This window comes from Hyla sarda, chromosome 3 (genome assembly GCF_029499605.1).
Source record: "Hyla sarda isolate aHylSar1 chromosome 3, aHylSar1.hap1, whole genome shotgun sequence".
NCBI lineage: Eukaryota > Metazoa > Chordata > Amphibia > Anura > Hylidae > Hyla > Hyla sarda.
In genome coordinates, this window is record NC_079191.1 from 95455413 (window position 1) to 95470053 (window position 14641).

At 41.0% G+C, this 14641-nt stretch overlaps 1 protein-coding gene across 8 annotated transcripts in view; it reads right to left on the reverse strand.

The window, feature by feature from the left end:
* Positions 1–14641, reverse strand: part of SNED1 (sushi, nidogen and EGF like domains 1) — a 180943-nt gene that overhangs the window by 42669 nt on the left and 123633 nt on the right. For 7 of the 8 annotated variants that reach the window (XR_008891052.1, XR_008891054.1, XR_008891051.1 and 4 more), the window contains 6 exons: positions 12910–13011; positions 10955–11071; positions 4979–5095; positions 4325–4441; positions 1667–1783; positions 65–241 (listed from right to left, as the gene is read on the reverse strand). Coding sequence is in view for 3 of the 8 variants with exons in the window: in XM_056564683.1 (XP_056420658.1) it covers positions 65–241; positions 1667–1783; positions 4325–4441; positions 4979–5095; positions 10955–11071; positions 12910–13011 (747 nt within the window). In the remaining 5 variants the exon portion in view is untranslated. The remainder of the gene's footprint in view (positions 1–64; positions 242–1666; positions 1784–4324; positions 4442–4978; positions 5096–10954; positions 11072–12909; positions 13012–14641) is intronic. The other variant, XR_008891053.1, reaches the window with a different exon arrangement.

Consider the following 14641-nt stretch of genomic DNA (forward strand, 5'->3'; position numbering starts at 1 on the left):
AACACATTTTATTTCTATCAGCTTCCTCAGTCTCCATCCTATGAGAGTAGATAAAAAGACTTACCCTCACACTGTGGGGCTTCACTCCACATGCCATCCTCACTGCATATACGGGTATTGTTTGGGCTGCTCATTACGTATCCCTCATCACAATAGTATTCTGCTTTTCCACCAGGCCATGTTGATGGTACAATTACTTTAGCATACTTTACTTGTTCTGGAGGTCCACAGTCCAATTCCACTATAACGGAGTTAACATAATGGAAGAATGTCGGTTCCACACATAATGGTTACCAAAAAGCAACCAAGGATGAAAATGGTGCATAACTCCTTCACCTGACCAACATCACAAACTACCAGGTGGTTGCTGGACTCTTCAAGTATTGCCTAGTTGACTCTGCCATACCTATTAATTGTGCCCACAGGTATAAGACAACTGATGGCAAGATCATTATTAAGCCAAAAGCCATCAGTCTTTATTCTCCTTTAGCTGAGAGACACCTGTTATAGGACAATCACTAATAATGCAAAGGAGGCAACATAAGAGAGAACCTGAGAACGCAGATTTTTGGCATAGTGTCCTGGATCTCCCAAGTGACCACCACCTTCAATTGCACCTACATCCTTCAGGCCATCACAATGATATGACACTATAATGCCTACCTGGGGATACCGCTTATAGTTTGGAAACCTAAGATTTGGATGTTTTTTTTGGCCACAATACATATGTAGAGGGCACTAAGTGGGCATTATTACTAAGGGAAGGGAAAGGCAATAAGGAAGGCATAATTAGTAAGTGAGGGGCAATAAAGGAGAGCATCATTTCTATGGAGGGCATTATAACTCAGTGGGGGGCATTAAGGGTCATAATAACTAAGTTGGGATTATCATTACTATGTGGGAGACATCCATACTGAGGAGGGGGGTGTAATTACTAAGGGAGCAAGCAATAAGGGGGCTTTATTACTAAGTGGGGAGCACTAAGGGGGGCATCACTACTGAATGGGGGTGGGTACTTTGTGTTAAGAGCAGTAATACTGTGCAGACACATAAGGGGGCATTATTCATGTGTTGATACCAGGCGCATGGTGGAAATGGTTGAGAATGGGTGGGGAGAGTCTTGGAGAAGTGAGTAACCAAAGACATCTGCACGGGAAACTCTGATTGTGAGCTGAGGAATTTGCATTTTCATATATGCAAATGAGCAGCAAGTACCCAAAGAGCAGGCTAATCATCTTAATTGCATAGGACTTCCATCCTGTGGAAATGCTGGACACTTGAGGTGAATGCTGCTCTTTAGCATATATGAAAAATTCTAATAACTTGTCTCACAAGCAGAAAATTTCTCAAATCTAAAAGTAGAACTGTGAAGGGGCTTTTAATGGCCTATCTGGCGCAGTGATTTAACAATTTGAAACCTTCTGACCTAAAATCCAAAAGCTATCCCTTATCCATAGGATAGGAGAAAGAAGCTGATCAGTGGGGGTCTGACCATTGGGACCTGCACCAATTCTAAGAACAGAGGAAAATTTAAGAATGAATGGAGCATAGCGCGAGTTCTTGGCCGGAGCTCCATTCATCTGCAAGAGGCTTCCGAACATTGCCGAACTTAGAAATAAATGGAACTGAATAGGCAAAAAACATAATGACAACTCCAATAACTTACCTTTCTCACAGTGTCGGCCAGAGAAATGTGGTAGACAATCACATTTGTATTTGCCAAGGTAGTGAAAACATGTGCCTCCATTGTGACATGGACCAGATGAACACGGGCCTCTCATTCCTGTATTAAAAGATATCAGATGTGTTAAGTGGGCCTTTATAATTTTTTTGCCAAAACCAGGAGTCGTTCCAAATCACAGAAAAAGGTGCAAATTGTTTCATTATAGTTTTGGTTTTATAGTGTTGGTGATCAAATTGAAAACCAAATACTAACCAAAATACTAAGTGTGAACCCTGCCTTATCTGCTACTAACATCTTACAGGACAGCATCAAAAGTCTTCTGGAGTCCATGCTTTGGTAGTACATGTAGAATCTACATGACATAATGCAGGTGTCTTTAATGTTCTGGCTGATCAGATCTGGCTGCAAATCATCATTTTTAAAGATGACCATTAATCACTCTTGACCTGTATGTTATATTATAATCTTGTATTTTTTTATGAAATCACACTTTTCCTAAGAACTCTGTATTTTGCCATTTTGCCTAGGGTAGTCCTCCTAAAAAAATATAACAAAGTCCAAAGAAGGTCAGCACTGCAGATAAGCGTTGGTGCCCGAAGACCAGGTACGAATATAATAAGAAAGAAAGGGTCCCGGCACTCAAGTTTCTTGCTAATCTTTATGTTTTATTTATGCAGTTTGCATAGAATACATCACAGTACGCATTACGGCTCAACAGCCTTTATCAACTGTGTATAGGTATCAGTTAGGACGCATCTTATACACCGCATCCGACTCACAGATACCACGTCATCTCAATTAGTACTATCATCCAGAACACATGATTAAAGAAAATGGAAAACTTTTTAACACAATACATGCTTGAAAATCCTTGAACAATTCTTGACGAAGATTCCTTCAGAATAGAGATTCACTTACCTCTCTGTGAAAAGAATAAAATCAGCAAATAATCACATCAACCCATACATGACATATACGTTAATGTAGTAACTGTGACAGTTCATAGTCGCGGTTCATGCACGTGGTTCCAGGGTCCCTAGACGGTGAATCCAGAATGCTTCTTTCTGTAGAAGTAATTTCTTAATATCACCTCCCCTTCGAGGCTGTATTACTTTGTCTATTACTTGGTATTGCAATTGTGCTATGGAATGATTTTTATTCTTAAAATGGGCCGGAATGGGAAGAAGGAAATTTTTACACGCTGGGTGGTCTCCCCAACGTATAGGAGACTGCACAGGCATTTCATGAGGTATACTACTTTGCATGATTGACAAGTGAAAAGCTTGGTGATAGGGATTTTTTTTACCGGTATGTGGATGTGTGATTTGATTCCCCTTAATGACATTGCTGCACTGGGCACAGTTCAGACATGGAAATGTGCCCATGCGTTTTGTGCCGAAAAAAGTTTGTGTGCTTTTCTGCTTCCCTCCTATGTCTGCTCTTATTATCTTTAATATTCTTGGGGCGTTTGTTGCAGATTAATGAGAGGGTTTTAAATTCTTCTATTCAGGGGTAGGATTTCTCAAGTATGTGCCAGTAACAAATCCAGCATCAGATGTCAAAATTTCCTTCTTCCCATTCCGGCCCATTTTAAGAATAAAAATCATTCCATAGCACAATTGCAATACCAAGTAATAGACGAAGTAATACAGCCTCGAAGGGGAGGTGATATTAAGAAATTATTTGTACAGAAAGAAGCATTCTGGATTCACCGTCTAGGGACCCTGGAACCATGTGGCATGAACCGCAACTATGAACTGTCACAGTTACTACATTAACGTATATGTCATGCATGGGTTGATGTGATTATTTGCTGATTATTATTATTATTATTTTCACAGAGAGGTAAGTGAATCTCTATTCTGAAGGAATCTTCGTCAAGAATTGTTCAAGTATTTTCAAGCATTTATTGTGTTAAAAAGTTTTCCATTTTCTTTAATCATGTGTTCTGGGTATCTGAGTGGTATGTGAGTCGAATGCAGTGTATAAGATGCGTCCTAACTGATACCTACACACAGTTGATAAAGGCTGTTGAGCCGTAATGCGTACTGTGATGTATGCTATGCAAACTGCATAAATGAAACGCAAAGATTAGCAAGAAACTTGAGTGCCGGGACCCTTTCTTTCTTATTATCTCCTAAAAAAATATGACTACATTTATTAATGGAGTAACTGGGCAATACTAGCTTAAGGATGGGGTGGGTCTCTTTACAGTCTGACGTCCAAGTGCTGACACTGTAAGAGCCCTATTACATGATAATCTCTCTGTGTAAAAGAGTAGTTCATTCACCGGATAATTACATGGTTTTGCCCTGTCTAGAATCCTAATCCATTGGCCATCCATTACCCTGTGTAAAATGAGATGTGTGGTGGATGAAAGGTAGAAGTACAGGGCCACATGACCAATCAAGTGATCGTTCAGGCAGCCCTGACCATACAACAATCAAGCTGTGTCATAGTGCTGAAGGTTATTCAGGGGCACATCCTAATGACAAGTGGAATAGTAGTATGAATACATGGATTTACTAAAACAGGCATAGTAAATCTGAAGATAATGTAGAGGGGAGTCAGAGTCTAAATAAAAGTGACCCTATGCAAACAGGAAACACGCATGAAATATAATAAAAAAGCATATCTGACCTGTCTCACAGTGTTTTCCGGTGAAAGGATAAGGGCACATACAGTAATAATCATCATGCGCCTCCTTACATGTTCCTCCATTTCGACAAGGTAGCAAACTACACAGGGCAGGCTTTACTAAGAGAGACAGAAGTAGGTGGAGAGGGAAGGAAATGTTGGATTACCAGTGAGTAAATACACTTCTACATAAGTATTCTCACTCTATATTATAGCAAATGGTAAATATGAAGACATCTGCATGTGGTCAGTCAGGCTGTTTGTGTCTCCTCAATAGCTATTACATAGGCATGCACTTTACTGCATATCAGCAAGGGTGTGTGTACCATAGTGGCTAACCACGTGGCTGCTATAGGCCCCTTGAAGAGAAGCAGCCCTGTTCTGGTTGGTCCCATTCCTTTTTCTATTGGTAAGAAACTGTGCAGAACTCCTGTCTCCAGAGAACTGCATTGTCAGAAAATTAATGGAGGGGGTATTGACCAACGGGCCATAGAAAGCAAAGGGAAAAAACACCAGACCTTCCTGTCCTGGGGGCAAAATAAGACACCATTACAGAAGGCCCATTTCAATATTTGCTACAAGGCCCTCTGTTGATATTTTGTTATTGATTTTCAGCAAACTTTCTATTATATGTCTATGTAACAAATGTGTTCTTACCCTTTTCACACATTTTCCCTATGAATCCACGGGGACACACACAGGAATAGGTATCATCCTGAGACTCACATCTTCCTCCATTTAAGCAGGGGTCAGAATCACAGGGAGAGGGCAGTGCTAAAAAACAGAGTAGAAAAAGGATTCACGTTTGCTTTTAACCTATGTCAAATAATAATTTTATATGTTTCTATGCATTTTAATAAAGCCATTTTAAAAGTGGGATATGTCCTTCTCTGCAAACAATGCTCGTTGATTGTGTGAGCTGTCAGAAGCGCGCAAGCGCAGATCAGTCTTTGCAGCCACCGGGAGAAGCTGACAGTACTACACATGCGCTAAACTGTTTCTGCAGAACACTTGTGCAGGATTTCAATGCAGGGGGGAACGTACAGGCTTGTGCCGCCAAGGGGAATATCCCATGGGCTTATTTACATAATAATAAAGCTATGTATATCTCAGCACTGGAGGGCTCACTCTGTAAAAGCAAGGTGTGCTCAAATTTAGGGTGAAATGCCCTATACAGCCATGCTTTTACTTTAATCACTATAATCTGACACACTGAAAGGTGCGCTTCAACTCCACATATAACCTCAGGGGTTAACTAAAATATACCATTTTTGTGTCACTTAAATGGTGACAGAAGCTGAGATATGTGGACCTGTTAAGTGTAATCCCCTAGCAAATGTTTTGCTATAGCTTGTTGCATGTGGCAACACTAAAAAACATGGTCACCAGTAAAAATTTTCTCTTACTTACAAAAAACAAAAAAAAATGTTTTTCTACAGTAAAATCAGTTTTCACCAACACAACAATTATTTGAAAACCCCCACTAAACAACTCTTCATATAGTATGTGATAACTGGACTGCTGTGTTACGGCTTCCGGAAAAGACCGCTAGCTTGCCGCTCGTCTTGGAGGGGCCTCCCGCTGTCTTCCCTTCTCCATGTGTGGTCCAGTCCATGCTCCCTCCCACTGCTCTGCTAGTCCCCCTGCTGCTGTTCTCAGCTCTGTCTCTTAAATGACCATCAAGCACACCAAAAAGTGTTCCAAAGTCTGTTACTACCCATTATTTAGGACTGTCATTTCCATCCCAAATTGCCTGAGCTAAGTCCACTAATGTTTCCTGTGAAGGGGCTCCTGTCTATTCTGATTCCATTACAGTATATGACCATGGATTACTATCTAACCTCATCTCTGCATACCATCACATTTCTTACCTACTAACCTATGCTGCTTGCCCTTACCTACTTGTCCATCCATTAAATATGAACAAACTCTGCAAGTCCAGCACTTGGCTAGTACCCTGACTCATTCCATGCCAAACTCCTCAGTGTCTTGAGCTAACATTTCATGGTCCATAAGGCCAGCCACCATCTACACTGGCACCATAACTAGAGACAGTATTCACAATAGAAAACAGATGCTGAGACTGCTAAAGCAGAATTGATTGTGCTGAAGATCTCACGGTGCAAGCAGCAGAAGGACTGCAACCCTGCCAATTCCAATCCCACAGGTGCTCCGACCGTATACAGAAAAGGCAATCTCAAAGTGACAAAGGTAAGAATACACGGGGGCACTCACATGTCATGGATCAGATGCTGGCTTCTTTATTCAGATTCAAGTTGCAGTAGAACACATGTTCTAGCGGGGCGCCAGGAAAGAGCGTGTGGTCACAATAGCTATTTTGTGCCTATCCCGGCACTTCCTCAGGTCACACCTACCTGTGTGCAAGGGGCCAGGTGAAATACTTCCTGAACACCTACGTTAGCAGGTAAGGGCATTCCACACATACACACCACATTTCACATTAGAATAGTAACAACAACATTTTCAGTTAAAAACAAATGGAATTTCAACGCAAGTCAAGCAGAATTATAGAAAAAACATATATATATATAATTACATAATCTCCCCTTTATTAGATAAAAACGCTCATATCGAGACGATCATTCAGACCGAGGTTTCCCTCCGCATTGGTCCGTATGATCCATCGCACTTCGCGCTGTAAAAGTAACTTTCGGCTATCTATCCCTGAGAGTACAGCAACTTTTTCTAATGCCATGAACTTTAATATCTTTACGTCTCCTCCATGTTCTTTAGCCTCATGTGTAATGAGTCTAGGGGATCATTTCTTAGTTGTAATAGAACGGACATGTTCTCTAAATCTCACATTCAGAGGTCTGATTGTACACCCTATATAGAATCGTCTGCATGGACAAAATATGACATAAATTACGTTGCTGGTTCTACAGCATAATACGTCTTTTGGGGAAACGACAATACCTCCTAATGTCATATTTTTGTCCATGCAGGCTTGGGTAAACCAGTTACATGTACCACATCTATACATGCCGGGGCATAGTGATTTATTCAGCCAGTACTATTCACTAAAATATCTTTTATATTTCTACATTTTCTAAAAGTGACCAGATGGATTTAATGGGCAACATACTGTGGGAGGGGGGAAAATGTCTGTTTGTTGTTGTGATGGAATAATGTTAGGATTAATGTTAAAATTAAGAGGATTAGGGGAGTTGCTAGGGGAGTGTCTGTCCTCAAAATTCTGTATTCTGCTTTTTCCAGTTTTTTGGTTTTTATATTTTTTGCTGCCTGTCAAAAGGGTCCTCCTGTCTTGATTTCTTTCTTTCTCCATTGATTTTACTAGAGCCTTTTTAGGGTACACTCTTGCAATCCTGTGCTTGTATGAGGAAATCTTCCTCTTTACTATTAATCCACCTAGGTCTTAAATATTGCCCATAGGGCACTGCTTTCTTGAGGTGCTCGGGGTGGTAGCTACTGTAGTGAAGCAGAGAATTGCAGGCTGTTGACTTGCGATAGCCCATAGTAACAATGCCTTCATTACCATGAGCACGTCAAGAAACTCTAGTTCTATCCTCCCTACCTTTAATGTAAAGCACAAATTCATCTCATTAGTTCTATTGCGTGTTAACACAAATTCCTGGAACTCAGGCTCTGAGCCTGTCCATACTATAAATATGTTGTCCACGAAACGATAATAACTTGCAACAAACTTCAGGTAGGGGTTTGTGGCGGTAAAAATATACTTCTTTTCAAACATGGCTATGTATAAGTTAGCCAGGGTACATGCCACAGGTGTACCCATGGCAACCCCACTTGTTTGTTTATACCACGTTTCTCTGAACATGAAGGTGTTGCAAGTTAATATGAAAAATGCAAGATTGGAGTAGGAAAGATCCGGCACATGCAGGACTAGGGCGATATGTAGGAACAAGGGAAAGTAGCGATGAGGGCTGGGTACAGGTGAGGAGATCGGAGGTGCTAATCACAAGAGTAAATGGTATACGAAAAGAAGAGTCCAAAAGAGATTGCACTCACCATCCACGACTTTATTCACAAGAGTATAGGCATACAGAGTCGGAGGCAGGGACACAACGGGACAAGTTGTTTCGCGCTAGTTTGCGCTTCTTCAAACTAGCGCAAAACAACTAGTCCCGGTGTGCCCCTGCCTCCATCTCTGTATGCCTGCACTCTTGTGAATAAAGTCGTGGATGGTGAGTGCAATCTCTTTTGGACTCTTCTTTTCGTATACCATTTGCTCTTGTGATTAGCACCTCCGATCTCCTCACCTGTACCCAGCCCTCATCGCTACCTTGAGGTGAATAGACTCGCACACAAAATCAATAAACGCTTGTGTTTTTCCTGACCCCTGTAAAAATTCTCTGATGGCTGCTACACTTCTCTCCTGGGGGATACTTGTGTATACTTTCAATGTCTAATGACACCAACATGCCATTTGGTGGCCAGTTTAATCCTTCAAGAAAAAGAAGAAACTCGTTGGTGTCCTTAACTGAACCTGGTATCTCCACCAGGAGAGGGTGCAACAGTCAATCAATATACTTAGACAGGGGCTCCGTAAGTGAACCCACCCTGGAGACTATTGGTCTCCCAGGTGGGGACACCTGCAATTTTCTGCTTCACTACAGCAGCTACCACCCCAAGCATGTCAAGAAAGCAATGCCCTATGGGAAATTTTTTAAACTTAGGCAGATTAATAGTAAAGAGGAAGATTTCCTCATACAAGCACAGGATCTGTTAAAGCGCTTACTTGCAAGAGGGTACCCTAAAAAATGCTCTAGTAAAATCAATGGAGATAACCAAAATTATGGCACAATAGAATATATATTATAATTAGGGATCTATGATTCCTATGTACAATTATTGCATATGGCCCTGCTATACACTCCTTATACTAAGAATAAGTACAAAAGAATGGGATGGAGTAATAAATTGATAAAAATATATTATGACTTTATTAATAATTCATTACATTATAAAAACAAGAAAAAACATCATAAAAAGGGAAAAGCCAACTTGTGGTGGAAAAGAGGGCGTCACTTCAGGAGGTCCACAATGTAAACTATAGTATTAGACACATTTCATAAGTTGCGCTACTGCTCATTCTATTGCACAATCCCATAGAGGATATACCTCAACAACTATAAAGTGCTTAGAGACAGTATACATACCAATAAATAGAATCAAAGTGCAAATAGAAGAGGGACCGCTGGAGAGACGCCACCCAATGGAGAAAGAAAGAAATCAAGACAGGAGGACCCTTTTGACAGGCAGCAAAAAATATAAAAAAAACAAAAAACTGGAAAAAGCAGAATGCAGAATTTTGAGGACAGACACTGCCCTAGAAGCTCCCCTAATCCTCTAAATTTTAACATTAATCCTAACATTATTCCATCACAACAACAAACAGACATCCCCCCCCCCCCCTCCCATAGTATGTTGGCCGTTAAATCCATCTCCCGTTTTTCTTTCTCATTTTCTTTCAGCCCTATGGCCCAACAGATAAAAATCTATAAGGGACAATTGTTTTTTGATCCAGAATGATGCTGAACTAGCGAAGAGTGCGAAGCAAAAACCTCTGGTCGTTTTTAGAAAATGTAGAAATATAAAAGATGTTCTAGTGAATAGTACGCTTAAAGGTCCCTCTAAAAAAAAAAAAAACTGGCTGAATAAATCACTATGCCCCGGGATGTATAGATGTGGTACATGTAACTGGTGTACCCAACCCTGCACGGACAAAAATATGACATTAGAAGGTATTGTCGTTTCCCCAAAAGACGTATTGTGCTGTCGAACCAGCAAATAATCAGTTCAGACTATTCAATATAGGGTGTACAATCAGACCTCTGAAGATTTAGAGAACATGTTCGTTCTATTACAACTAAGAAAGGATCCCCTAGACTCATTACACATGAGGCTGAAGAACATGGAGGAGACGTAGAGATATTAAAGTTCATGGCATTAGAATAAGTTGCTGTACTCTCAGGGATAGATCGCCGAAAATTACTTTTACAGCGCAAAGCGAGATGGATCATACAGACCAATGCGGAGGGAAACCTCGGTTTGAATGATCGTCTCAATATGAGCGTTTTATATCTAATAAAGGTGAGATTATGTAAGTATATATATATATGTTTTTTCTATAATTCTGTTTGACTTGTGCTGAAATTCCATTTGTTTTTAACTGAAAATGTTGTTGTTACTCTTCTAATGTGAAATGTGGTTTGTAAGTGTGGAACGCCCTTACCTGCTAATGTAGGTGTTCAGGAACTATATTTCACCTGACCCCTTGCACACAGGTAGGTGGACCTGAGGAAGTGCCGGGATCGGCACAAAATAGCTATTGTGACCACACGCTCTTTCCTGGCGGGGCGCCAGAACATGTGTTCTACTGCACCTTGAATCTGAATAAAGAAGCCAACATCTGATCCATGACATGTTCGTGCCCCCGTGTTTTCTTACCTTTATAACTAGAGACAGCGACCTGGTGACCCAGGTGAAAACCAGAGGGCCACTTAGACAAGTCCATGGTCCACATCCACTGGTTACTACATGCTGTGAGTTTGAGTGTGACCTAGGATATTGGGAATCCATTCAGTTATATTTAAAATATTGTAGTATTTTTAAAGCAGCATAGCTTACAGTGGTTGCTGATGATATAATCTGTGTGACACACACACCGGTAGCTGCCTCCATATTCCATGCAGGAGCCTCCATCTGGGCATTGGGAGCCCATACTGCAGGGCAGAGACGTGACTTCTGAGAAGAAAAATGGAGCAGTAAAGAATTATTTTTTGTTAATTTAGCAAAGCATAGAATGAGTTTCATTTGATGACAACAGTGCCTGGTGGTAAAATCCTGCAGCAGTAAAGCAGATAGAGTATACCTGGGCCCTTCATCTAACTGTATTTAATAAGAACATGCTATATAGAATTTAAACTTAATTAATCTAGGCTAGGGGTGCACCATCTTTACTGGCCTGGGGGCAACAACCCATTGGGCTGTGACTACACTTCTTGCCACAAGCTGCACAGAACAGCTTTGTGGTGTTTTATTATAGCCCCATTGCACTGAATTTTCTGGTTTCTAGTATGAATGGATAGATTATAAACCAAAAAGGCGTTCACCCCTGCTGCATCGTCCACAGTTACCACTGGCAACATTGTTATATTGTTGCTCTCCAAGTGTTTAATACAAATTACAGTAACTATGTTTCTAAACCTTTATTTTCTGTGGTGATGGATAAATATTTGTAAGTGGCGACTATGTTAAATAGAGCAAAACATTTTTTCTTAAATTCAATTAACCAGAATTCCCTTTTAGAGACGAATGTAATGGAGATTTGACATTAGCTGTTGTAATTTAATTTATTACCATAGCAATAAACTAACACAGCACACAGTACAGCAATGAGCTGAACACAAACGGCAACAACTGGTATAAAGAGTGGAATTTATGAGTCCAGAAACTTATATAGGCTATTTACAAATAGAAGTCATTGTTCCTCATACAATTTACTTGGATATCCTTAAAAATACAGTAGTCCTCATTTTAGGTTAAGATACAGAAACTGGAACTGGGTACAATCTCATATACCTAGTGGCTGTAAAGACAGGAAAAGGGAACCTGTAACCTGTCACCGGGCCGGTTCCTCGTGGCTGCTCCCTTCCTGACCGGCTTGAGTGACACGTCACTCTAGCCAGCCCTCACTCAAACATTTGAGCATCTCAGAGTAATTCATAGCATGCCTGCACCAGTTTATGCTGCCCACGCTTTGGGCAGCATCAAACTGGTGACAGGTTCCCTTTAAAGGCTGTAATCACTGAACAAAAAAATCATCAAAAATGGAAGAGAGGTTCGGCTATCTTTGGGATCTCCCATAGAGATATATGGAGAGGGCGTGGCGCGCCGCTCCCGAGGAAAGCCGGGCTCCGTACAGGAGATAGTAGGGGCCCCAGCAGTTGGACGTAACCCCCCCCCCCCCCCACCCCACCCCGTCCCACCACCCCGCAATCTAAAACTTATCCCTTACCCTGCGGATAGGGGATAAGTTTTTCTGTAATTTTAAGTATGAGACATCACTTTTAAGGACCCAAAAAACGACACCTTTATGTCCATAAAAATGAATTAAAGGGTAACAAGTGCCTAACCACTGGGGCTCCACCTCTTAGACCACCACCCAATCCCAAGGTCCTGTGCCCCCTGCTGAAATAGAGTAGCCATATCAGTCACATGGCCTGCTGCTTCATATAACTCTATGGGGTTGAGTTTATACCATAAAGTTCAATGAAGTGGCAATGCACATGACAGATCACTGCTCAATTCAAATCCACAGCAGGGCCCCAGCTCTCTGTGCATCTTGAAGCTGCAGATGCCATGTCATCCATTCATTTCTTTGGGAGTGCCAGAGATACCCAAATAAAAGGCATCTTCGGCAGTTGGGACATCCCTCATTGCTTGTTTTATTTCTTCCACAATAAATGAAAGATTTTATATAGTGCTGGCTATTGGCTATTAGAGCTTATTTTTGCATAACACAATATCAGATTGAAAAAATATCATAAATAAAGTAAGTCCAACATGCACTCCAATCTTACCATATTCACAGTGAAGACCAAAGAACCCCGGAAGACAATGGCAGGTGTTGTTTCCATCAGCACAGCGCCCCCCATTCCTACAGGCACAGCCATCGGACAAATCTGGGGCAAACTCATGAGAGAGGGCAGATCACTAGAGTGTCATCACAGACAAAGTGAAGCGTCACTTTTGATTAATGTTAGTCATACAGAGAGCACATGTAAGATCTATTACAGTGAAACCTCTCCAAGAGACCTTCTCTTTAGGAAGACCACCCTCTTATCCAGATCAGATTTCATCTGACAGATCTTCAGTCCTCCATACATTATGCATAGTGGACATTTTTGGTGAGAAGACCAACCCCTTATTTAACTAGTTTTCTCAAATAATTTTCACCGTACCTTTGTAATACATCTTTATAACTTTTTTTTTTTACTGTTTTCATTCATTTTTCTTATACAGTGAAGAAGAAAAAAACATGTTGAGAACCATCAACAGGAATCTGGTTTCTGTGGATGGATAATGTAAATTAACTTGATAAATTAACATGTAGGCTTATGGCTGTCCTAACAAGTTCAACAAAAATGTGGTGCACGTTGGCTGCCAATCTCTGAACCACACTGTAACTTGACCTACCTCTTCACATTTTTGTATGATGTTGCTATATCTTGGATGAACTGAATTCGGTATTGGGTATGTACTACTGTATTATATAGCATAAGTCTGGCAATGTATGGCACCGTTGATTTTTTTTCTCTGTGCAATGTTCATGTTCTATATTTTCTATACAAGAGGAGGATCCTAGAAGTTTTGGAAAGATAGCATCTAAATGGTGTACGATCTGTGCCTGGAATTTATAATATACATGTTTTCTGGTTTTGTTCTGGTATCTAGGCATATATGTGCTTATGAGTAGGTCAGATTGCTTGAACAATAAGGCATTGCAGGAATCATAGTAAAAAAAAAATGCAAGTTGACTGAACCATCTGATATGACCTCAGCGGTTAGATTGATGCTCTATGCCAGCTTTGCTTGATTCACCCAGTAAGGATCTTTCATATCTCTGCTGCGATGCTGGATCGGTCACATAATGGACAACAGTGGAGTCTAGCAGATGATGAGGTAAATTGGGTTCCACTGAGGTGGCTGTTGTTTCGAAAAGAAAAATAGTATTGCATGCACAGAATCCGTGACAAAGGTGTTTCCTGGTGCCTCTGACACAATTAAAGGAAAACTGTCATCTGTTCACCTACACAAATCCCAATAGACTGGGTTATAGTGTGGGTGAACAGAATTCCATTGAGGGATCACTTACTAACATACGTACCTTAGGTCCAGAGTTATGTCCCACTGAAGATCCTCTTCTATCTGCACTGAATTGCACACTAGAGGCTTGCCCTGTTGGCTTTATTTGCATATTCATCAGCGCTGGTCTCCAATTCCTCGTGCTTGTCACGTGAGTGAGCACTAACCTGGAACAGGAATTGGATGTGGAGACCAGTGCCGATCAACATGCAAATACAGCTGACGGGGCCCACCTAAAGCGTGCAATTCAGTGAAGATAGATGAGGATCTTCGGTGGGACATAACTCAGGACCTAATTAAGTGACCCCTGAACGGACTCCTGTTCACCCACACTATAACCCAATGTGTTGGGTTTAGTGTGGGTGAACAGGATGACTGTTTCTTTAAGAAAAGCCTGACATGCACATTTGGTCCTCCTGAATAGTTTTGTTATATCTGAAACAAATA